General features: G+C 36.8%; 1 protein-coding gene across 1 annotated transcript in view; it reads left to right on the top strand.

The window, feature by feature from the left end:
- Window positions 1-27585, top strand: part of LOC140137968 (uncharacterized) — a 79796-nt gene that overhangs the window by 48910 nt on the left and 3301 nt on the right. The window contains exons 2-5 of the mRNA XM_072159789.1: window positions 12791-12896; window positions 24434-24571; window positions 25817-25915; window positions 26735-26838. Of these exons, the coding sequence (XP_072015890.1) occupies window positions 12791-12896; window positions 24434-24571; window positions 25817-25915; window positions 26735-26838 (447 nt within the window). The remainder of the gene's footprint in view (window positions 1-12790; window positions 12897-24433; window positions 24572-25816; window positions 25916-26734; window positions 26839-27585) is intronic.

The raw sequence follows: 27585 nt of genomic DNA, 5'->3' as shown, positions 1-27585 counted from the left end.
GTGTACGTAGTTACTAAAACAAGAGGGATATTTTTCTTGTTCATGTCAGGCCTACTCTCCTTTGAGCTATTGAGATATGTGTCCCGATCTTCAAATTTAACCTTGCTGGTTATTTCATTAACTGTATGCCGATCATAACCTCTTTCCACAAGTTTATCTGTGAAGAAGTTGACCTTGTTAACGAAATTGGATTCGGATGTATGACCGCGGCAGTAGCGAATCGTTTCCCCTAGAACTAAGGCTGTAAAACAGATGGGCAATGCGCCGATTCGGGGCATAACCACTGATGAGTTTCTGTCTTTTTCATGTTGATCTTGTGATCAAGTAGGCCGTGTTCTAGGAACCTGTTCCCTTTGTAAATTTGAAGATCTAGATATGTGACAAGGTTGTCGGATATCTCAAAGGTAAATTTCAGAGTAGGATGAGCATTGTTCATGCGTGCCTTTAAGTTCTGTAACTCGTTGCAATTACCCTGATAAAAGAGTAAAATATCATCCCGATATCTACGATAGAACACTATGTTTGGGTCGGTTAAAATGAACTCTTTCTCAATAACGTACATGACCAAATCCGATATTTCGGGGGATAGGATGTTCCCCTGAGCCGCACCTACAATCTGAAGATAGAATTCATCATTAAACTCAAAGCAGTTACGTTTGAGGATAAGTTCAAGAATTCTTCGTACTAGATGTGGTGGGGGTTTCGGAATTTGGTAGCGTTTGTTTGATTTTTCTAAGCGGTCAACAACAATCTCAAGACATTGATCCTGTGGTATATTGGTATACAAACTTGTAACGTCCGCTGTTACTAATGTTATATCTTGCGGGAGTTTTAAGTTTGCTAGAATTTTGATAAGTTCAGGCGAGTCTTTGAGATACGTTTCTTGTTCTTGGACTAGTGGTAGTAGAAAATAGTCTAAGTATTCTGATAAGAGTTTGGTCGGTGACCGACATCCTGATATAATTGGTCTGCCACAAAAATCACTATCTTTGGGTTTAGGTTTATGGGCTTTGACCAGTAGATATAGGCTTGGTACCTTGATGTCATTGTTATCAGAAAGTAGATATTCTCTTGCATGTTTGTCTATGCATTTCTCAGCAAACAAATCTTCAACTATTTCATCCGCCATTTTGGCGGTATCCGCTGTCATGTCATGATCGATTTTCTGGTATTGAAACGCCGACAATTGTCTATGCGCTTCTTTGATGTATTGATCACGAGAGACCACGGCACATGCCTTACCCTTATCAAGGGGTTTAATGACAATAGATTTGTTGTTTTTGAGTTGATTTAATGCAGCTTTTTCAGCTTTAGACATGTTTTCACTAGGATTTCTGCGCTTTAACTTCGAGAGTTCAAGTTTAGTTTCATCGAGATATTCCTCTAATTTGATATTATCAGAGGATCGTGGGTCCCACGTAGATGGTAATTTGAATAATGGTCTTTTTTTCGACTTTCCACGCATGATATATTTCATTCTCATTTTACGTGCAAGTTGATGAAAATCTTGCAAAATTTGAGTACGTGGTGGTCTACGGCCCAGAGGTATAAATTTGAAGCCTTTAGATAGTGCAATGATTTGCATATCGGATAATTGGTAATCTGAATAATTATAGATGAACCGCTTACACAAATCAGCCTTGGCTTTGATATTCGCCTTAGCTTTAGATATATGATTTGATGTTGATGTTTTGTTGACATCAACTCTAGTTTTATGATAAGCAAGTCTAGATTTATTCTTTCCCCTTCTAGCCATTATTAACTATCAGAGATGGGTGGCTTTGATATATTTATATGATATTTAGAACTTAAAGGATAATAAGTGATACAATCAAGAGGTTATTAGGATGATATTTTATTTAAATATATATAATAACCAATTGTTGACATACAAAGCAATATCTCTTTTTGGAAGTATTGGTGGCTCTGAAAAGAGCCGTTTGGTTTATTTAGCTAAAAGGGTTTAGCACGATGATGACGGTTGTGATGATGACGGCGATAAGGATGGCGGCTGTTCTTGTTCTTCTTCTTCTCAGCTACTGCCTTTTTACGGCGATCTTCAAGGCGACGGAGTACCCCTTTGTGCTTGATGCCGAAAAGCTCAATGGCCTTTCCTCGTTCTTCTTCGTCGGTGATGGATGCAAGAGAGTCTTCAGCTTCGTGAACCTCGAGATCTATTTCTAAGGATAGATTGTCGATGATACGGATGTATTCGGGTAAAAGGAGATTAGCCAATTTTGCACTATATTCCTTGACTTTGTCTTGGTAAACTGACAAAATTCAGAGGGAAAGTCTGTACCCTGGGGTGGCGTGGGTTCTGTTCGGATGCGCGTTACATTGGGAACAACACCACTGTTGATTTCTGTCACAGTCGTCTCGTGTGTCTGGATAATTGACTCACGGCGTCTGATCAGGGAATCAATGTTTGATATAAATTTGGACACAGACTTATAGTTTTCGTTTTGTAAACGGAGGCTTCTCTCTTTTGATGGTTCAAACTTTTTAGATGTTTGGAGACTCTCTGCTACCGGTGCACCAACGCTGTCGGGGGCCAAGATGATATTGACCTTTGATAGGACTACACCGCCCGCTGTTACTTCTTTACTGCCGTCTTTCTTGCTGCCGTCTTCTTTACTGCCGTCTACTTTCTTGCTTTCTTCCAACTTCCCGACTTTTGCCGGTGGCTGAAACTTCTGGAACGTTGAAGGACGCTTGGACATAATGTCAGTGTAGCGATGTTGCTTGTGATGTGCTCACAGAACAAGTGACACATATCCGCTAGCGGCACGGATAAAATGCCGTTATTGCGGACGTGAGAGAAAGCAACTACCAGAAGTGAGCCGCCCACGTAAGGGCGCAAAGCCTGATGGGTAATCAAATCATATACAGTGTACCATACGTAATACATTTAAAGATAAAATACGTAAAGTAAACATGGCCACAGTAACTGTATATCGGGTATATAGCTAATAGCATTGCATATTAATTTAATATATAAACCATGCACTACCAACAATCGGTTAGATTATCGGAAGATATAAATAATAAGCATGTGCTTACATGTGCTCGGCAATATAGGTTATCATTAAATAATGATAATAATAATATTAGTAATAATATTATTATGTATATACATAACGAGCCGTACAGAAAATAACGTATAGTATGTAGATTACGGTAAATCATAATAAAATGGTGTAGGATATCACACACAGTAAAATAGAGTATAGGATAGACCGTATAGTTAAAAGCGTAGCAAAGAATCTAGCATGGTGAGTGGAATTTGAGGATAAACCGCCAACCCACGGATCAACTATAACTGATGACCTCCGTGCAGCCGTCGCCCCGACTTATAAAATAAGAAGGGGAAAAGAAATCAAAAATGAATAAGGGACGGCCCAAAACGACATGGGGACGCGGTATACACCCAGCATCATGCTGATAAATTGCTAAGTAGTAGGCCTATTAGTTAATAGGCATGATATAATTGGAATCCTATACAATATTTTAGTATAGTGGTCATTTAAACATAATAATTTAAATAACAGGACCGGTTTCGTCCCTCGGATACATGGGGACTCATCAGCTGTAAATTATGTGGATGTGAACCAAAATATAAGTTCAGATTAAATATGCGTCATGCAACAAAATAATTAATTAATTAATTAATTAATTAATTAAAACCAATAAAGTGTGGGCCTTGTTTCTGGCCTCCGATATAAGATGTAGGCTGGAAAAAAACCAGTAATATCTGGTTTAGACGGGCGTATAAATAAACCAATTATTCATCCATTAGTTCATATAAACATTGTAACAATGCATGATCATTTGCATTGAAATCCACCGTGCTAATCTGGCTACTTGATGCTGGTCGGTCGATGAGCGGCATGGCCTCCTGGGGTGTGTTAGGAAGCGCGGTTTGATTGATCTCAGCCGGCTCATCAAGTTGTGGTAGCTTAGACTTTACTAAGGTATCTGCCAAGTTTTTGGCACGTTTAAAAGCCAGTAAAGGTGGTTTCGGAAAAAGAGCATTTAATGTAGGATTTTGCTCAATTTTATGCCAATGATTTAATAGAACTTTCTTGAGATCCTGGGTTTTGATATATGGTGTGTACGTAGTTACTAAAACAAGAGGGATATTTTTCTTGTTCATGTCAGGCCTACTCTCCTTTGAGCTATTGAGATATGTGTCCCGATCTTCAAATTTAACCTTGCTGGTTATTTCATTAACTGTATGCCGATCATAACCTCTTTCCACAAGTTTATCTGTGAAGAAGTTGACCTTGTTAACGAAATTGGATTCGGATGTATGACCGCGGCAGTAGCGAATCGTTTCCCCTAGAACTAAGGCTGTAAAAGCAGATGGGCAATGCGCCGATTCGGGGCATAACCACTGATGAGTTTCTGTCTTTTTCATGTTGATCTTGTGATCAAGTAGGCCGTGTTCTAGGAACCTGTTCCCTTTGTAAATTTGAAGATCTAGATATGTGACAAGGTTGTCGGATATCTCAAAGGTAAATTTCAGAGTAGGATGAGCATTGTTCATGCGTGCCTTTAAGTTCTGTAACTCGTTGCAATTACCCTGATAAAAGAGTAAAATATCATCCCGATATCTACGATAGAACACTATGTTTGGGTCGGTTAAAATGAACTCTTTCTCAATAACGTACATGACCAAATCCGATATTTCGGGGATAGGATGTTCCCTGAGCCGCACCTACAATCTGAAGATAGAATTCATCATTAAACTCAAAGCAGTTACGTTTGAGGATAAGTTCAAGAATTCTTCGTACTAGATGTGGTGGGGGTTTCGGAATTTGGTAGCGTTTGTTTGATTTTTCTAAGCGGTCAACAACAATCTCAAGACATTGATCCTGTGGTATATTGGTATACAAACTTGTAACGTCCGCTGTTACTAATGTTATATCTTGCGGGAGTTTTAAGTTTGCTAGAATTTTGATAAGTTCAGGCGAGTCTTTGAGATACGTTTCTTGTTCTTGGACTAGTGGTAGTAGAAAATAGTCTAAGTATTCTGATAAGAGTTTGGTCGGTGACCGACATCCTGATATAATTGGTCTGCCACAAAAATCACTATCTTTGGGTTTAGGTTTATGGGCTTTGACCAGTAGATATAGGCTTGGTACCTTGATGTCATTGTTATCAGAAAGTAGATATTCTCTTGCATGTTTGTCTATGCATTTCTCAGCAAACAAATCTTCAACTATTTCATCCGCCATTTTGGCGGTGTCCGCTATCATGTCATGATCGATTTTCTGGTATTGAAACGCCGACAATTGTCTATGCGCTTCTTTGATGTATTGATCACGAGAGACCACGGCACATGCCTTACCCTTATCAAGGGGTTTAATGACAATAGATTTGTTGTTTTTGAGTTGATTTAATGCAGCTTTTTCAGCTTTAGACATGTTTTCACTAGGATTTCTGCGCTTTAACTTCGAGAGTTCAAGTTTAGTTTCATCGAGATATTCCTCTAATTTGATGTTATCAGAGGATCGTGGGTCCCACGTAGATGGTAATTTGAATAATGGTCTTTTTTTCGACTTTCCACGCATGATATATTTCATTCTCATTTTACGTGCAAGTTGATGAAAATCTTGCAAAATTTGAGTACGTGGTGGTCTACGGCCCAGAGGTATAAATTTGAAGCCTTTAGATAGTGCAATGATTTGCATATCGGATAATTGGTAATCTGAATAATTATAGATGAACCGCTTACACAAATCAGCCTTGGCTTTGATATTCGCCTTAGCTTTAGATATATGATTTGATGTTGATGTTTTGTTGACATCAACTCTAGTTTTATGATAAGCAAGTCTAGATTTATTCTTTCCCCTTCTAGCCATTATTATCTATCAGAGATGGGTGGCTTTGATATATTTATATGATATTTAGAACTTAAAGGATAATAAGTGATACAATCAAGAGGTTATTAGGATGATATTTTATTTAAATATATATAATAACCAATTGTTGACATACAAAGCAATATCTCTTTTTGGAAGTATTGGTGGCTCTGAAAAGAGCCGTTTGGTTTATTTAGCTAAAAGGGTTTAGCACGATGATGACGGTTGTGATGATGACGGCGATAAGGATGGCGGCTGTTCTTGTTCTTCTTCTTCTCAGCTACTGCCTTTTTACGGCGATCTTCAAGGCGACGGAGTACCCCTTTGTGCTTGATGCCGAAAAGCTCAATGGCCTTTCCTCGTTCTTCTTCGTCGGTGATGGATGCAAGAGAGTCTTCAGCTTCGTGAACCTCGAGATCTATTTCTAAGGATAGATTGTCGATGATACGGATGTATTCGGGTAAAGGAGATTAGCCAATTTTGCACTATATTCCTTGACTTTGTCTTGGTAAACTGACAAAAATTCAGAGGGAAGTCTGTACCCTGGGGTGGCGTGGGTTCTGTTCGGATGCGCGTTACATTGGGAACAACACCACTGTTGATTTCTGTCACAGTCGTCTCGTGTGTCTGGATAATTGACTCACGGCGTCTGATCAGGGAATCAATGTTTGATATAAATTTGGACACAGACTTATAGTTTTCGTTTTGTAAACGGAGGCTTCTCTCTTTTGATGGTTCAAACTTTTTAGATGTTTGGAGACTCTCTGCTACCGGTGCACCAACGCTGTCGGGGGCCAAGATGATATTGACCTTTGATAGGACTACACCGCCCGCTGTTACTTCTTTACTGCCGTCTTTCTTGCTGCCGTCTTCTTTACTGCCGTCTATTTTCTTGCTTTCTTCCAACTTCCCGACTTTTGCCGGTGGCTGAAACTTCTGGAACGTTGAAGGACGCTTGGACATAATGTCAGTGTAGCGATGTTGCTTGTGATGTGCTCACAGAACAAGTGACACATATCCGCTAGCGGCACGGATAAAATGCCGTTATTGCGGACGTGAGAGAAAGCAACTACCAGAAGTGAGCCGCCCACGTAAGGGGCGCAAAGCCTGATGGGTAATCAAATCATATACAGTGTACCATACGTAATACATTTAAAGATAAAATACGTAAAGTAAACATGGCCACAGTAACTGTATATCGGGTATATAGCTAATAGCATTGCATATTAATTTAATATATAAACCATGCACTACCAACAATCGGTTAGATTATCGGAAGATATAAATAATAAGCATGTGCTTACATGTGCTAGGCAATATAGGTTATCATTAAATAATGATAATAATAATATTGGTAATAATATTATTATGTATATACATAACGAGCCGTACAGAAAATAACGTATAGTATGTAGATTACGGTAAATCATAATAAAATGGTGTAGGATATCACACACAGTAAAATAGAGTATAGGATAGACCGTATAGTTAAAAGCGTAGCAAAAAATCTAGCATGGTGAGTGGAATTTGAGGATAAACCGCCAACCCACGGATCAACTATAACTGATGACCTCCGTGCAGCCGTCGCCCCGACTTATAAAATAAGAAGGGGAAAAGAAATCAAAAATGAATAAGGGGACGGCCCAAAACGACATGGGGACGCGGTATACACCCAGCATCATGCTGATAAATTGCTAAGTAGTAGGCCTATTAGTTAATAGGCATGATATAATGGAATCCTATACAATATTTTAGTATAGTGGTCATTTAAACATAATAATTTAAATAACAGGACCGGTTTCGTCCCTCGGATACATGGGGACTCATCAGCTGTAAATTATGTGGATGTGAACCAAAATATAAGTTCAGATTAAATATGCGTCATGCAACAAAATAATTAATTAATTAATTAATTAATTAATTAAAACCAATAAAGTGTGGGCCTTGTTTCTGGCCTCCGATATAAGATGTAGGCTGGAAAAAAACCAGTAATATCTGGTTTAGACGGGCGTATAAATAAACCAATTATTCATCCATTAGTTCATATAAACATTGTAACAATGCATGATCATTTGCATTGAAATCCACCGTGCTAATCTGGCTACTTGATGCTGGTCGGTCGATGAGCGGCATGGCCTCCTGGGGTGTGTTAGGAAGCGCGGTTTGATTGATCTCAGCCGGCTCATCAAGTTGTGGTAGCTTAGACTTTACTAAGGTATCTGCCAAGTTTTTGGCACGTTTAAAAGCCAGTAAAGGTGGTTTCGGAAAAAAGAGCATTTAATGTAGGATTTTGCTCAATTTTATGCCAATGATTTAATAGAACTTTCTTGAGATCCTGGGTTTTGATATATGGTGTGTACGTAGTTACTAAAACAAGAGGGATATTTTTCTTGTTCATGTCAGGCCTACTCTCCTTTGAGCTATTGAGATATGTGTCCCGATCTTCAAATTTAACCTTGCTGGTTATTTCATTAACTGTATGCCGATCATAACCTCTTTCCACAAGTTTATCTGTGAAGAAGTTGACCTTGTTAACGAAATTGGATTCGGATGTATGACCGCGGCAGTAGCGAATCGTTTCCCCTAGAACTAAGGCTGTAAAACAGATGGGCAATGCGCCGATTCGGGGCATAACCACTGATGAGTTTCTGTCTTTTTCATGTTGATCTTGTGATCAAGTAGGCCGTGTTCTAGGAACCTGTTCCCTTTGTAAATTTGAAGATCTAGATATGTGACAAGGTTGTCGGATATCTCAAAGGTAAATTTCAGAGTAGGATGAGCATTGTTCATGCGTGCCTTTAAGTTCTGATTTCTTTTCCCCTTCTTATTTTATAAGTCGGGGCGACGGCTACGCGGAGGTCATTTTTGATCCGTGGGTTGGCAATGTCTTATCATCATTTTTCAACTACAATACTTTAATTATCATGATATCCCGACATGATATACATGTTTCATAGCTACACCAATCTACTTGTCTGCTTTTTGGTACTGTTACAACCGGGTATCAAGCTATCTTCTGACGCCATCCTGTAACAACAGGTCATCTTATCATGGCATGATCAAACATCTATCTGAGGTATTTTATTGACCTATCCACCTTAACCAACTGTGCAAATTTTCACATATCATGAAAATTTAAGGAGTTTATCATTATTAATATTAATTTTGTGAACTCTCTTTGAAATTACTCAGTAGCACAAGTTATTGTTGGTTTTGTTTATACCGTTACCATGGCGGTCAGGTCAAACCCCTTGACATCTCCTCTAACACAATGATGTTTTCAAGTACCATGGTTAATTCCATCAATACTGGCAACACTGGCGCAGAAACTTGGCTATCGTGCATGTGTTACACATATGACATTATGATACCGGGTATGGATTTGAACACATCTTATCTAGTGACATCTGTGAGTCGCATTAAATATTAATTTATCAAAATTAATACAGCCTTTACCGTTTATTTAAACGGATATGCCTATATCACTGCAAACTCACTATCACTTTGATGAGAACGGCACGTGCTAATAATTGATTGTCACCCTATTCTGTAGAAAATGATATGTCTGCTATAAAGTTATCAGTATATATCAGATCATACATGTTCACAGAATTAACAGCGTTATTTAGCACGAGGTTTTATCTGTTCACTCCATACTTTCTCCCTCCCCTGCAGCTGATGAGTTCCCACTTATCTGAGGAACGAAACCGGTCCTGCTATTTTATCTTTTAGATTACGGTTCATGGAATGTGTTACTATATAGGCCTAGCTATCACGCGGGCTTATATCATCTAATATCCGTAACATACCATGAATTGGTCTGAACTTATAACAACCTCAAACATGTATCACAAAGCATGTATTGCAAGTGTATAGCATCATCATTGCTATACTGAGCTATGAAACGAATATATCAGGCATACCTATGCAACCTACGTTGTAGTTGAATAATGTACATGCGTCCCCATGTCGTTTTGGGCCGTCCCTTTATTCATTCATTGTGGACCACTGATTGGCCCATGTGGTTGTCTTTTATAGTGTCTAGTTGCCTATATTAGTTCTCGACTTGTGTCACTCCTCATGCAGCTGCGTTTTACGTTGAATTTTCTTTTCAAGCAAGCCATCAGCAAGAAGAGTCAATGCGAGAAGTCACAAACGTGTGTCAACTTCTCAATTGATGACGATATAAATCATAGTCATAGGTGAGAAACAATAGGTCACAGAAAAATGTTGTGATTCACTGTTTTCAAACATCCATCCATTTAAAAAAATTAATATACTTTTCAGGACGCATAAATAATTTTTCAAAACATGTGGTCAAAACTGGCCATAAATCACTAAAAATTATATTTTAACACATAAATTATATTGCATGGAATGAAGAGATGATTTTGTTTATAGATATAGAAAAGAAAGAGCTAGTTAAAATGTGACAGTTCAGGATAAAAAAGACAAACATCCTTAAATAGCTTGACCGTTGGCATGGAAACGGATTAGAACAAGCGGAGGGTTACAAATTTAGCAACATAGCAGATAGGGATATGTTATATGTGTCGTGTATGTAGTATGTCCATTGAAAGGCTCCGTCAGTTTTGATCCAAATGTAGCCAAATAATAATTATAATAATGGGAACGGGATTAGATAAATAATAACATGGAAAATGGGAACAAAAACGATTAGAATAAAATATGTCGAAGAAAGATTTAACCTTTTATGGTGAAGGTGTAGGCCTATAGGTTTTAACAAAAATGTATACACTTTAGAAAATAGTATTAGGCAAACATGTCACTTATTAATTGTATTGAGTTTTACTTGGTCGTCAAGGTAATTTCTTACGCTTTGCATGTTTCAATAAAATCGGTGGTTTGGAAGATATGGCAAATTGTGTAAAGTATAGTAAAACAGCTTGGACACTTTCGTGTCTTAGTGTAGCAAAAGTGAATGAATAAAGTTGAATCATGATCCATCTGGTCAGTGCTTTTAAGGGGACGGGGGTAATTTTATAAGCTATGCGGAATTTGAAGAGGTTTTTTTTTATATATAAATTTGAAATAAATATCATAATTATTTATTTACTAAGGCCACAAAAAATTGTTTGATTGGTGTAACCCGACCTACCCTAAAATTAATACAAATTAATTAGTTAATTTGTTGATTTTTTTTTAAAGGACGAAAAAGGGTTCCAAGGTCTTTATCAAACGCAATTTACAGCTTTAAAAAAACAAAAAAACCCAGCAAAAACAAACAAACAAAAAACAAATCCCGACCTACCTACCCTAATATTTTTATGTTACACCAATCAAACAATTATCTTTTTGTGGCCTAATGTCAAGTAAGTGAATAGAAACATGAAAACCCGTTGCTTTTGTTCTGATATCTTTAGCAATAAGATTTAGAGAAATCATTATGGGACAGACAATTGCAAGACACGTTGGCACTTTTGTGTTTGTCTGACAATGCTACATTGTTGAACCTAAATGTCCATCATTGTCAATTATTAGTGTATGGCAGATATAATTACATTTACATCACCTTACTGTCAGGTTGTAAGAGTAGCTAGTCAGCCTACCAGATTAGTATAATAATACCTCCACCAATTCATTAAAACGATATCAACTTCGTTGTCTAAAACAACAAGGCAAGTTTTTAAAAGATCTAACCTAATGCTTATTAAAGTATATCATAATAATGATAATAATTATTATAATCATATAATGAGTTAAGCAGTTAAGCTAACCATTTTCTTTGTCAATTTGCAACACCCGACTCACATTAATCGGATGCCTTGGGTTCAACCATCTCTAAATTCAACCCACTGATTTATATTTCAAACTCTTATACGTTCCTCAAATCTTTCCATGAAGACAAATCGGTCAATACATCAGGATCTGTGGTATAATGGAAGCAAGAAAGATCTGGGATAATTTAACAAAACATACGAAACACACGAATCTAAGCTATACCAGAAGCATCATTTCTTTTCCAACTACGATATTTATTTGTTGAACAAATCAATTTCAAAAGAACTACCCACATACATCCCGCCAAAAATGTCACCTAAAACATACCACAGAGCATTACACATAAGGATACGTGTTTAATGGGATCCAAACTTGATATGAACAAGTATGTAGAAATCTCTCGATCCTAGGACTACGATTCTCCGTGTAAGTAAAAACAAACAAATTCAGATCTGACAATGTTTGTAACTCATAGCTCTAGTTTTCCTAGATTAATATTAAAACGAAATGGTCTGAAAGTAATGTCCTTTAATTAAATACCTGAATACAAACCCCACCCAAGTACACGACCGGGAAGTGATTTTGAGAAAATAATTATAAAAAAACCCCTGTGTATTATTTTAATTCCTTCAGTTAGATTTAATACATACTGGATTTCAATGATATGTGTTACAGGTTCTGGACTTGGGTTGTTCTTTCATACATGCTGGATTTCACATGAGGGTGGAGTTAAGTTTTTTTTTTAATGTCTAAACTATGCAAGGCTTTAACAGCTGCTATCGGTATGATAGCGCTGATGGGTTGGCGCCAAGATAGTTGTTAACCTCCCGTTTGAAGCTCAGCCGATTCTGGTTAGAGATAATTGGACCAGGTAGAGCATCCCGAAGGTGAGCTGAGGATGGAAGGAATGACCTCTGGTGGCTGACCAGGTTGGATCTTCGGATTTTGACAGCTTGGTCGTGGGATCTGACAGAACGCCGCAGACGAGGATCAATAATCATACGATCTGGTAACAGATGTTGAAGGAGTTTTGGAGCTTCGCCATAGAACATCCGATGAAATAGAGTGATATGATCAAACAAGAAATATCTCACGCTCTTTTGTATTTTATATTTTGTTATTTATCTTACAATAAAATATTTTGATTTACCTATTAATTCTATACTACTTGTCTTTTTGCATAGGTTGTGGAAATGCTGAATGTACTTTACCATGCCCTGGATGCTTTAATAGAGAAGTTTGATGCTTACAAGGTGGAGACTATTGGAGACGCCTATATGGTGGCATCTGGTAAGCAAAAAAAAATCTGTCCATGATGCATCGCGATCAAAATAGAATTACCGTACCTTACAATGAAAGTAAATATCGAGGTTTCAGAACCAGAACCAGAAAACCAGCTCTCACAAAATGAGCATAAAGTTGGCTCCTTTGCTTTGGTCTTCAAAAATCAATATTTCCCCCACAATGTCCTTTATTTTCTATTGAAATTTGTCATGATTATTATGGACTGTATCTTCTATAGTGCCCTGGCGACTTAATGCCCCTTTTGTGGAGCAGGTGATTGTGAGTTGAGGCTTTCTGGCTCTCAATCCTCGATGTGACATATTTCGTTTAATAGGTCAACATAAAATGTGATATTGCATTAAAGGACCTATTTTAATTTCCGTGATAACACTATTTGCTACTTATTTTCAATTACATAATAAACAGTTGTATTTGGTAGGAATAACTGAAGCAACATTGGATAAAAAACAGACCTGATTTCATTTCTTTATAGTACAACGTGCGGAGATGGAGCTACGGTACGTCAAACTAGACACTAATTAATTAATAGCACCTGACATGTATGGTTTAAACCATGAAAAGTGCAAAAAAAGCCCTGATTAACGTGATTAAAATCTGGCGTACCTTGACCTTTCACGCGCTATCATCGCATATTCACACTATTATAATAATTGCAATTTTGTGAATTCTTTGTAAGATAATTTGGTTCAACTCATTTAGGTAATACTCTTCTGGTAAAACTCTAACGAAAACATAAAAAACTACCCTGATTAACGTGATTAAAATCTGACGTACCTTGACCTTTACGCGCACTCATCACATATTCACACTATTATAATAAATGCATTTTTGTAAATTAGGTAATATTCCTCTTACTTAAGTAATTCCAAGTATTGCTATGAAGTTTAATTATTATATAGCCTTTTGGAGAACTTCAATTTAATATTTCCAGCATAAACGTTTTGAATTTAGATCTATTGAAATACAAAATTCAGTAATTAATAAGCTCCCTCTTTGCAGGGCAGAGAAGAACTTTTTTTTTTAATCCTTTGAGTAATTGAACAATTACTGGCTCGACAAGATTGATATTTCTTTAAATTTATTGGCTTGCATTCTTGTTAATTATAAGGTTAAAGAAATATTGGTACAAAACGTATAAAATATTTTTTCAGAAGAAAATAACAGCCCCCTAACATTGGCGTAGCCAGGGGGAGGGGTCAATGGGGGCTGCTGCCCCCTGTGAAAAGTCTTTCCCCCCCCTCCTGTGGCCGCCCCGATATTTTAAGATTTTTTTTTGTGTTTTTGACCAAATTAACCTCATATTTTGCCATTTTAACCTAAAAATGTGCCAATTTTTGCACGCTTCGCGCGAATTTATCCCGCTTTGTACCATATTTCACCCGTTTAGCACCAATATGGCAAAAATGTTCGCGCGCTTCCCGCGCATTTGTACCATAAACTGATTTTATCGCCAAAAGGTGTCCCTTAAAATTTGTCTTGGCCCCTCCACCCCCTCCCTTCTGTAAAAGTGCTGGCTACGCCACTGCCCCCTAAAGTTCCCTGTCCTCACGTGCAAAAATTATCAAATAACATCATCGGCAGCTACACAGTTCTGACCTTAATGTCCGTAAGAATCCCATTACGTCATCGATATGGCCAATTGGCACGCCCATTTAGCACGGAATGAAATGCATTGAAATATAAGTTTGTAAATCAGCTATATCTAGCTTTTCCGTCGTTAATTTTTTTCCGTAATGGAAAACGCAAATAAAGAGTTTATCTTTCGGGCCAAATTATTTTATCCTTTGCAATAAATGCAACTATTTTGCAAGAAGAATTTTCCTTGCGACCTGTCATTTTCGCCTATACTTTTGCATGTGGAGTTTTTGTACATCCGGGTACCTTACATCGTTGAATACGATATGGCGACTTGTAGGTGCCACGTACGCATTAATATAACCGAAGTACACTGTTAAAGTAATTTCATATAATTTGAAAAATGAATGTATTTAAGACTTGAAAAGAGCTTTCATCTGTTGAATTGAAAAGTATACATATCCTATTTCATTTCATTTCATTTCATTTCATTTTATTTGCCAGAAAAAACACAATTCATACAATATAAAAGTACAATACAATCATGATAAAATACATTAAAAAATGAAAATAATGAGGGAAATCGATTTTAAATTAAATACAATCATTAAATTTAATTAAACAATAAATTGACATTCCTACCAATACAATATCAACAGCAAAAAAGGGGGAGCATTTGGGTGAGGTGTGTAGATGAACAGTCAAGAACACAGGGACGAACAAGAACGAAAGTGCCCTGGCAGGGAAGACCAAATAGTAGCAAATGCCACTTTCGAAGTGGTCAACCTAAAAGCACTCCATGAAGACACAGAACAAAAGTGCATGCATGCTGTTCTCCAACCATCTCATCCAAAGGCTCCAAATCTAAAGAAAAAGAAATAATGATATTGGACATATCATAGGACTTGTGCGATTATTGTTTAATACAACCACCGTTGTAATTGTTTCACCATTAGTTTTATATGTATCAATGCTTCTTTTTGTATGTGCTTCTTTTTGATTTTTGCTTCTTGGTTTGTTTGTAATTTTGTATTATTGTAAGGCGCTGTGATCGCTGTAGAGCGCCGTATAAGTATTTGTTAATAATAATAATAATAATAATAATAATAATAATAATAATAATAATAATAATAATAATAATAATAATAATCAATCATTATCATCTTTTTGTTCCAAGCAAGCTATGTCTTTTCACATCATTGCAATTGTAGCTCAATTATTCTGGCTAATGCTAATACTGTCCGGTCATTAAATTTTTAAACTAGATAAAGCTTGCTGTTTTTGATTATTTGAATACATTGTTGATTGACTTATCCATAATTAATGTAAGGCTTTCACCATCTTGGCCGCTGGGTTAACACACAGTTCAAAGTTTTTCCAGCGACATTGACCGGTACTTCCGGTGCTTTTGGCATCCCTCGGTTGCTTGGTTCTTCTACTTACAGCTATAACGCTGGACTACCGATTCTTTAGAAATGCATAGTCGCGCTAAAAGTCGATCGATACATGTTAAAATCAGCACAATTCAGATATACACCTTTTTGCTACGAAATTAATTTTCTCGGTCAAATATAAAGCAATATTTTTTTTCTTCAGTAATGTCAGTTAAAAACATTGTGCTTGGATATACATTTTTTTAAAAATCCTGGTGTTAAAATTAGGTATGAAATTGTGTCGTTTAGTGTAAGATTTATGAATTTTATAGGCCTTACATCCGTCCACGAGCTTTTTCGAATTCATTTTAAGCGTTTCAAACTAATATAATTCGCTACGGAAAGATATTTCCCACCTCTGTAAAGCACATCGTGTGGGTCTATCTATTATTGTTTTGTCAGAATTTCAGTTTTAATTTCACCTTTTTTCACGTCATGCTCCTAAAATCTCAAACTCAGTACTTTATCTCGAAAGCAAGCAGCATAAATAGTCGATAATTCCATTGATCTAATCCAGGTCTCTTCTGCATTGAAAGCAGGATTACTCGACGGGCGACTTTGTAGCCCAAATCTCCCATTTGGGTGCTTTGGTAAATTAAAGTGAATTTTGGATATTTGCTTCCTTGATCATGGTGATAGCCTGTAATGGCAAATATGGTTTCCATGATTATGTCGACCATTTTGTCTGTTTGTTTGTTTACCTAGGTTAGTCCGTATTAAGAGACACACGTTGTACTGTCCAAACCTAGAAAAATGAGTGTGTTATTATAGGGGATTTTATTTTTCTGTCCCTCCTATCTCCAGGTGAATTTTGTATGCCCCCCCCCCATCGCGGGTTGGCATTTTCATTACACCCTTCAGGCTTGTGTTCGGGTTTGTTTTTAATTTGACATGTAGGCCTATTTGTCATAATAGGGCTATACTTTTTAAATGTATAGCTATAACGTGCTATATAAATATTATTATACCGGTATGTAATATTATGTAGGCCCTATAGGCCTATCGGGCGTGGGGTGGGTGCAGAGGTGTGTGAGGTGGGTAGTAGGGCGTGTATATAGGGAAACTTTGGGGTGGTACTCAACACATTTTAAATATGACTTTCAATGAAAGGCTCATTGTTGACAAAAATGTGTTTTTTTTCATTTAGGTTATTTAATAGGTTTTTTTTTTATAAACTTCCATGTTTAACCTTGTATTGTTATTCCAAAAGCAGTTTCAAACAAACACAAACAAAAGGCACCATACCCAGTCACCTTCATGACAATTGAAACACTAGGTCAAGTATTAACATCCAAGTTATTCTGTTTTTAGGCAAGCACTTTTAATTAATTGCTTGAACAGGTTTAAGTTAGCAATGATAATGAATGGTTCTTATAAGGCACAATATCTTCCGATGAGGAACTCAAAGCGCGTAAAGCACGAAATTGACAAACAAACATAAAAACCATCAATTTACAAAAATTGGTTTTGAGCTGGCGTTTATATACGGTAACGAAAGTCTGGGGATGTTTTAAAATACGAAGGTTATTTGGACCCGGGTATTTGGAAGTGTGTTCCAAACAATTTATACAATATACAGCGTAGTAGGGCCTATTTATGTTTTGTAAATGAAAGTTTTGTTTAAAATATTGCCCAATTGCATGTAAGATTGTTGATTTTTTTTACCAAATGCTGGGCAAAGTTGTTTTGAGGAGAAGCAAATTTCAACACATTGGTCCGCTAGGCCTGGGAATTTCTTTGCTATATGGCCGTGTGTCCTGAACTCGCCACCCTTAGTGTTACATGACAAATATTATGAATTTTTACACCAGCCGGGTTTCTAATTAGATTATCTCGACAATCATCAACCCTAAACCAGCAAAAGTATACATTTTTGGAAAGCTGAAGGCATAAGCAATTCAAATATATACATTTCAACTCATTATACAGGGTGACCTGCAAGTTATACAGGGTGGAATAAAAAGGATTTTGATAAAAATGGGTCACTCAATGCATTGCTTATTACCAACTTACAGTAATAAACTGGAAGTAAACAACATTCATTTGGTTAGAGGATATGGAGAGCCAACTGACTTTGGAAGATACCATAATCACAGCTGTTTGGTAATCTAGGAATATAGGGTGTCCCAATGTATGTTAGATTTTTTTACAATTCAACATATTTTGAACCTAAACATTTTCCCCCTAACCCATACAGAAAAAATATGTCCATATTTAGATTCCTCGTCAAATTTCCCTTCAGAAAATCTATACTAAATTTGACTATGATAGGATAAGTAATTAAAATTTTACAGTAACTTTTAGATTTTGAAGACTACATTACTTGCTACAGTGTTTAATATGACAACGGGTAGTTTTGTATGGAAAAGTTAGCATTTTCTGGACTAAACCAATCATAAATTATTAAAAACAATTAGTAGAATTGTTTAGCTGTAAGGCCATGAGTGTTTTAGATGCTAAATAGAGTCCAAATCCAATTTACAGCCTTTACAGAAGCAGATTACGCACTAAAAATTCCAATCCCATAGAGTTTGTGTGTACCACATCCCCCACCACCACATCCCCCACCACCGCCACCCTGCCCATTCTGAATTCTATGAAACACAGTGTCAGTATTAAAAGGTTCAAGTATTTCTTTTTACAGGGTTGAAAGTGCATTTTATTTAGCAATAAAATGAGACCACAAGCATGACAATACCTTCTTGCTTGACAGAGATATCATCATTTGTTTTGAGTCGACTTTGGCAAAATGTAACGTCGCCACCTTTTTTTGGTGGCCAGCTCAAGACACACGACCATATTGAAGTTCTAGCAACACTGTAGCCAGGCCGGTCTTCATATCACTGCATATGGCACCCGGGGATATCGATTTACAATGCCTTGGATTGTATTGCCTCATTAAACATGTTAAATGACTGAGTGAGCCTTGCAGAACAATAAGAATCGGTAGTCCTGCGTTGAGACTGCTTAGTGGATGGATTATATACAGGGTGAGTCAAAAAAAGTGCAATAGAACAAAGAATCGATATTTATGTAAGAACCAAGTTGAACTTTCCCATTATTGAAAGTTTCTACAAATACCACACTCAATAGTCACCTTCTGTGAAAAAATGAAGTGATAGGCTTCTACCGTTTAATTTTTATGAGTCCTTTTGCTGCGATACCCAATTTCTTTATTTGTCCACGAGGTACCATGTATTTTGAATGGGAGCACATAATGCACGATAAATGCACCAGCTCTGACACTGACTTTAACTTAAATAAGGTTGATTTTTGCGTTATTTTTATTTCTTTTTTCTGTTCAAACAAGCTTTCTAACATTACTTTAAGTCCTTCATACCTCACTCGACTCCAACTCCTTTTTATTTAATCCCAATATGGCCAACTTACATGGATATTTTGTAATTCACTCCACTTCAATTTGTGCGCATTTCATTTCGACATTTGAAAAACCCGCCTACAAATTTATATGGTTTTGATAGAGAATAAACATCTGTAAAATAAAGGGAAAATGAAATTAATAACAAATAATGTTTCTTCTCCTTAAACAAGACCAAGGGCAATAACACTTTGGGTGCTCCATTTTATTTCAATGCCAATGATTGTTCCAAATCTGCATACACAGAGTGGGCTGACATTCAAATGATAGATGTCTCTTGGATAAACATTAAAATTGGGTATCGCTATAAAATGTGTCATAAAAACAAAACGGTAAATGCTAATTCCTTGACTTTTCACACAAGATCACTAATGGATATGCTATTTATAAAATGTTTTAAAACCTAAAAGGTTCAACTCGGTTCTTAAATAAAAATGGATTCTTTTCTCTATTGCACTTTTTTTGACTCACCCTTTTGTAACTGTTTTGTCCCGCGTCTCCCTCTTATGCTGGTTTCATACTTTTTGCCGCTTGCCGCTGAGCGGCGGGACGCATCATCATGCCGCGTGCACTTTTTTGCAAACGGAGCGGCACACTAGTGAGCGGCAGCGGTATGACTCTGTAAACCATTTTTGCCGCTCAGCACCGCTCCAAAATCGTATTTTGTTCCGAGTTGACTTGAATTCAACTCCCAGCGGTGCTGCCGCGGCGGCAAAGCGGTGGAGTGATCGATATATCGGCTTGCCGCTCGTCACCGCTAGCGTATTTGGTGCGACTGTGCAGTGAAGTAAAATCATCTTCAGAGCGGCAAAGCGGCAAGCGACAGGAAAGTATGAAACCAGCATTAGGATTCTACCAGTTAATTAAATCTACCAAAACACGTTTCAAAACGTAAAAAGGGGCCAAGTTTAAAAAATCTTTCCTGTGTGGCTTTTCACCCTTTTTTTAAACTTGGTCCCATTCAGTAAAGTGGTACCGTAATAACATGAAGAATGAGTCCTAATTTCTACATGCAACAATTAGGTTTAAGACTGTTCGAAAGCGGTGCAATATGACGTAGGCTATGTATTATCAAAAACATTTGAAGGTTTATGTTTCATTATATTGCGTGTTCATAAAGAGTAGTAGAGTATTATATATACTTAGCAAATTGACTGTCTGTCAACCTGTTACATATTATAGGCCCTGCATCTGTACATAAGGCGCAGGATCGCACAAGACGATGAAGAATTTAACAAAGTGAGTATTTGCTACTTTTGCTTAAATCAAAATACATTATAACGTCTTTACGGAAAAACTTCAACCAAGCACGAACATTAATTAATTTACTCTACAAAATGAACACTGACAACTAAGAAAACAAACAAGTAGCCTAAAGATGACTTCGTATGGGTCTTTAGAAACTTTCATAAATGGGACCAAGTTTAAAAAAGGGTGAAAAGCCACACAGGAAAGATTTTTCATATACTTGTCCCCTTTTTACGTTTTGAAACGTGTTTTGGTAGATATTAATTCTTTTTTTGAGGTAAAAAGATATTGCGCGGTAAGTGGTTCTTTGTAGCCATGCGAGGCGAAGTAGTTGGATATCTTGGATAGAGACTTTTTCTCTGGCTGCTCCTGGACTGTGGAACAATTTACCCATCACCATTCGTACTGCAAACTCATTACCAGTCTTTAAGAAATTATTGAAATCACATCTCTTCCCAAAAAGTTGACTGTTTTTATTGCTCACTTTGTTTTGTTTTATTGTATTTATGCTTTGAATTTGTTTATGCGCTGTGGTCTAGATGTAACGGCGCTTTATAAAAGAATTGTGTATGTATGTATGTATGTATGTATGTATGTATCCATATTTCGCGGTTAATGGTTCTTTGTAGCCCTGCGGGGCAAACTAGTTGGATATCCATATTTCGCGATGAGTGGTTTTTTGAAGCTTCGAGGGGCAAACTAGTTGGATATCAATATTTCGCGGTTAGCAGTTCTTTGTAGCCCTGCGGTGCAAACTTGTTGGATATCCATATTTCGCGGTTTGTGGTTTTTGTAGCCCTGCGGGCAAACTAGTTGGATATCCATATTTCGCGATGAGTGGTTTTTACAGCTTCGAGGGCAAACTAGTTGGATATCCATATTTCCCGGTTAGCAGTTTTTTGTAGCCCTGCGGGGCCTATGTTCGATATCCTCATTTCGCGGTTAGTGGTTTTAAACGACCCGTAACCACCCCAATCAGCTGCATGGGGTAAAAGAATTATTTAAAAAAATAATAGCTGAACCCTATAGTTCAGCCAGGGACTGGAAACGACATATTGATGACTATATATAGAGTGTATTTAATAAACCCAAGCGGAACGAGAGCTGCTAAGTAACCGCTATCCGAACCATAAACACGTACATGCATTATCAGACAACGAGTGTTCCATTTTCTCACGTTGTACACACGTCAGTCGAATTTGGCGGTGTTGGTTTGTTAGCCCTCCAAGTTATAACATCGTTCACTTTGTGTTGAACATTTTATGTGGGCCGCACTGTAATAACATAAAGATCATTCTGATCAGAGTGATGATATCATTTCAAGAGGTCACTTCCCGATTAACATGATTAAGCTAAACAGCCTATGTGGAAGAATTTTATGCATGAGCATTGAGCAACCACATCAATGATGTAGTAATGAATACCCTCTATTGTTATCGGATTAATTTTTACGACCTTCGATTACATGGGAGTAGCCCGGGGGGAGTAGCAACGAGAACACGGTGTTTGATTTCACTCACATAATAGATCAATATTGACCTTCATCCAGCAAGGATCAGCCAATCACTACAGTGGCCAAGCACGAAAGGTTTCTTGTTATCTCTTCAAGTATTTTACCTTAGGTCTATAATCATAATGCGGGCCTAAATCCCGGGCCTAAATTAAGTGTACTGTTCGAGTAGGAGGATTTGTTTGATATTATTCTTGATTTTGAATAATATTATACCTGTTTGTTTCCATATATCGGTTATTAAAATTACAATTCACCACATACACATTCCAGTTTGCGAGAGGTTTATAATTAATAAATGAATAGGTGTTATTATTTCGAATTATAATTATTTAGGGAGAGTGTTTTAGGATTTTGTTAGAAAAGGGATGATTGTTGATCATGTTTATTTTATTGTTGTATGTATTTTCCTGTCATTTCCTGCAAACCTAATAAAGATATTTTGATAATTGAAAATAGTCTGTATCATAAATCGTAGAGGTTGAAAGAGTCAACAAGCGTCAGAAATTATAATTTGCCATGGAACTTCGGTCATATTTTATCTGAAATATAACTGGATGTTAGGGTCTGCATGCATGGTATGCATAGTATGATGATATACAGACACTGACCTTTCCCTAAAACTATTAAGCAGCAAGTTGTGTATCACACCCATCATGGGTTCGAACCCCTTTATTGTATTTTATTGTTAAACCTGAATAGCGTGATTACTTTTGAATGAGCGGCAGCACACATCTCCTTTTCCTCACATCTTCTCTGTAGTACAAAGCTGTCTTTTTATCTAGTGTTTAGACAATGTTTACTCAACCATTGCTATCAATGGATGTTGCCATTTTTGACGACTTCTAACTTTTGAAATGCCCAAAATGAATCAATAAAACCACACCACTCCACGCCATACATAAATTCTGCCAGTCACATTTCCCTAATATGAAATTTTTTAAAAGTAAAATTTCAATTTTAATTTTACTTCATTAAAGTTTGGCGGAGGCGGGGTTCGAACTCACGGCGGCGGACTGCTTTGGATACACTATGAACCCAGCGCCTTAGACCACTCGGCCATTTGTCTTCTTGGAATTCATTTGAAACTTATTTGAACGTATAATCGCAACTTCAACATAGGCCTACCACGTGACAAGCAAAGGCAGAAAACGTACCATATTTTGGAATTTTATTTGCCTAAAAACATTTATGTGTATTATTAGCGCTCAATTAAGTTAACTGCGTGTTTTATACAACAAAAATCCAATAATAAACAGTGATAACTGGGCGTCTGTATGGACAATACATTATATCGATTTTGACACGTGCTTGTGTCTCAGTACATTTCCATGGTCAGTAAAACACTATAGAGGAAAACCTACCATTTTCTTGTATACACGTTCGATGTTTTTATCAATTACATAAAAATTCCATTTTAGACCCCAAATGTTTTTTCAGGAAATAAAAGATTAGATTACCATAAAAACGAAACAGTAATCTTTTGCCGGGTCTAATGTAATATTCACATAGGATTTTCAACGTTTTTTCTATCCTTATTTTTGCTCAATTAAAAAATATTTTGGCGTATATAAAATTGAAATAAAATTCTCTGCTTCTTAAACGACATCAAATGTGCCACAATTGGGTATCACGAATCGTTATATATGATGTGCAGTTAATATTCATATTTTCTTTTATACAGAGGATGCTTCAGTTTTGACAGGAAAAATATTTTCTTGAAAACCCTCTCACTCGGTTATTTTAAAAAGGTAACCACGCTTCCCTAGAATGTGCAATAAATTAGCATTAAAATTTTTCTTATTCTAACAGCAAGCGTTTCTAGAATGTATTTTGGCGAAATGTGGTGTGCAATAAAACCGTGTATAAGATATTTGCGGGGATATTTGGGCGCGATTACAAAAAATTTGAAAATAAATGGGCACTTCTGGGTTGGGTATCTGTAGAGGCCCTGCATGAAATTATTGAACCGGTGTCCTTCAAGTACTAAATTGACGAATTAGTCTCGACTGTGGTATACCACGTTTGAGACTAATTCATCAGTTTTTTGATGATCGTTGGAAATACACCGATTTGAAACTCCTAATTTCAATATATCAATGAACAAAAAATGATCTTTAATTTTAATTATGGAACATCATGAATACTTGAAAGGAGCAACATTTTATGTCATACGTAAGTTTTAAAGAATTCAATTTTCAAATAAATTAGGTCACCTTTAAGCTACTTGAATTGAAAAAGTCTTCAAAGAGTGAATAAGTTGGGATTTGTCAATCAAAAATTAATTTGATTTTAATCTTGAATCCTACCAAATGCATATATTTCATGCATCGTAGAACTTTAAATTTGTTGTTCATAATGTCTTATTTCTACGTAGGTATACCAACTCCTAATGGTCGCCAGCATGCCGTTGAGATAGCACTCATGTCATTGGCAATACGTCATTCCCTGGGCAACCTAAATATTCCTCATATGCCTGACCAACGTTATGTTCTCCGCATTGGAATACATACAGGTATGAACAAAGCAGTTTATTTTTCGTAAAGAGAAGTGTGCTCAAACTCCCTGCTTATTGGAACTGGCTGCGAAGTATTTGTTATGGTACACTCTTAAAATAGTTTACTCAACATGAGTAAAAAGGTCACAATTCAACAAATTTAGTAAAAAGTACTCAAATTGAGTAAATAATACCCAACATTGAGCTCATATTAATAAATAATAACCTCAATATTTATCAATATCAGCTCAATGTTGGGTAAGTAGAGTCAATTTTCCACATGACCACAAAAATTGCAACTGCAATTGCAACATTTTTCGCTGAAGGAGATGCAGATGTTGATATAGTGGAAGCAGCAGTCGCAATGACCCCATTTCCAGTCAAATGGGAGAAGACACAAATCTGTAAGGACCTGTACATTTGTTCCGATTTGTTGTTTGCCCATGGGTTTTTTTTTGCGACACTACGAGGGGCGGTCAATAAGTTAGTAGAACAAGGTATTTGAAAGAGTACTAGCCAAATTCTTTCTATCTCTCTCTCTTGAGCTTGGTCACTACATACCTTAATGTACCCGTCGCAATTTATCTTGAAACCTTCTATGTCAACAAAATGGAAGTCAAGAACATGGATCAAGAACTATTCTCAGATAATGATGATCACAACTATAATTCAAACATATAATACAATGTGATCAGTGTTACTACTGCAAACAAAGTCATCGCATCGTGGTAGAGCAAGATGAATTTTGTGTAACTTCGAGAACATACTGCAAGCAACATTTTTGATTTTTATAAAGGTGATTATAGCTGACAGCCATTTCGAAATGGTACATATGCCAACTTAAAAGTATAATTTGAATGGTACTATTGGTGCAAAGGATATTGGTTACTATAGAATTTGTGTCATTTTAAGTTTCAAGTTGCAATACGTGCATAATTTAACTCAATAAGCCAACATACCAAAATTTCGGCCATTTTGAAATTCACTCTTGCTGACAATTTGGTTCGTATGCCTACCTCTATATACATTTTAATGGAAATATGGGTGCAAAGGATATTGGCTAGTTTAGTTTTAGTTTCGCCTTACAATTACGTGCATGGTTTGTCAAAAGCCATAAGCCAAAATACGAAAATGGCGGCCATTTTGAAATTCAATATTCTGATTCAATTCTGATTACCACAATATAAAAATTCGTTACTACATCTAGTAATGTGCTTTTGAACAACATGATGATTGTAACATTATGTCGTGTGTCATCTCCAGGTGCATGTGCTGCTGGTGTGGTCGGGAAGACAATGCCACGATATTGTTTATTTGGTGATACCGTAAACACAGCGAGTAGAATGGAGTCAACGGGTGAAGGTAAACCACAATAATACTGAAGAGTTTGCTAAATGTTGTTTCTTTGTTTAGTCTAGACGATTATCTAAAGCACTCTACTGGGAAATCCCCTAACATGAATGAACATGTGACGTTGAAATTGAAGTAATTATAAATAGCCTCTCCGTTTAATGTTGTATTGCACATATTCTGTCTTTTGTCCCCGGATGATTTTTAGATATTGAAGCATTTTTGTAATTTTTGACCATTGTTGTTAAGTCTCTCCACTTGTCAATTCTTCAGTTCCTCTCCTTGTTTTATTTATATGTGATGCGATCAAGCAAAATCAGCCGGAACTCGAAAATATTGTTTTGAGATATACCCAAAAAAGGAAATATTTCCTTTTATTTCCTCTTGTTTTGGAAACTCTAATTGTTCATATCTTTGGAATTGGTTGCTCAATGTCAATGGGATTTTCGGCAAAATGCAGCTTTTATACTGTGCAAGCTTGAATATTAAATCCAATGGACTTGCATTTATTAACATTTACTCTTTGTAGATTTAAACTTTAAATCTGAAAGTTTTATTTTTTAAATCCCTGTGAGACTGAAATGTATAAAACTTTGTAAAGACTTATTCTAATCCTAATAGTTTTGAAAGTAAGTCGTTTGGATTTGAATTTAAATCCCTGTACTGTAGAGTGTATCATGACCTTATACTCTTATTTTGCAAGGGTTGATATTTTTTTTATACTTTTAGTATGTTCATACATGAACCTTTCATATCTTTCCAAATCTTTCCATACAAAATGATTAAAAAATAACTATTTATATAAACTAATGCAAGTTATGTAATTTACAGCGGATAGAATCCACGTGAGCGAAGCAACGAGACAAGCCTTGGAATCTAATTTAGATTACGGCCCCAAATTAAGAGTGAAGTTACGGGGAATAATTCATGTTAAGGTACGTATTTTACGTATGTTGTTTTTTTGTCAGAGACTGATGTACTTTTCACAATATTTGCTCTGATCCAGGGGCGTAGCAAGCCGGGGGGGGGACAGGGTGGACAAGACCATGGGCCCCAAGGGTTCAGGGGGCCCCGAGTACAAAAGCGAAAAATAAGGGCTAATAATGGAGAGCAGGGCCGGATTTACCATTGGGCCAGATCTTTTTGGCCAAAATAGGCAAAATTGTAAACTTTTCCGCGCTTCGCCTGCATTCAAATAGCAAAATTTGAACATTTGCAACGCACGCAAAATAGCGTGCTTTGCGCCCAAATGTCCTTGTAACATCAGAACAAAATATGTTAGTCCCCCTCTATATTATACGTAAACCAAAACTTGGCCACTGACTTGAGTGCACATGCCTTCCTCGACACGTGAATTCGGGGCCTTCCAAATTTAGCCTGGCCGAGGGCCCCCATAAGGTAAATCCCGCCCTGGTTAAAAGGGCCCGTACTGCTCCTTGTCCATGGGCCCCTGATGCTCTTGCTACGCCCCTGCTCTGATCGTGTTGATGGATGCAAATTTCAGAACAAAAATGTCACGTCACAATTTGCGATATTGAAGCTTCTTTAATGTCATTATAAAACATCGGGAAGAAATATAAATGCATACACCACAATTTTGTGATAATTTTGTGGTATACACTTAAATATAACAACACAAAAATGTCACGGAGATTTGAATGAAGTGTTTGCTGTCGAAACAT

The sequence above is a fragment of the Amphiura filiformis genome, chromosome 17 (assembly GCF_039555335.1).
Source record: "Amphiura filiformis chromosome 17, Afil_fr2py, whole genome shotgun sequence".
Classification (NCBI taxonomy): domain Eukaryota; kingdom Metazoa; phylum Echinodermata; class Ophiuroidea; order Amphilepidida; family Amphiuridae; genus Amphiura; species Amphiura filiformis.
Note: the sequence above shows the minus strand (reverse complement) of the source record. Positions and strands in the feature narration are given on the sequence as shown.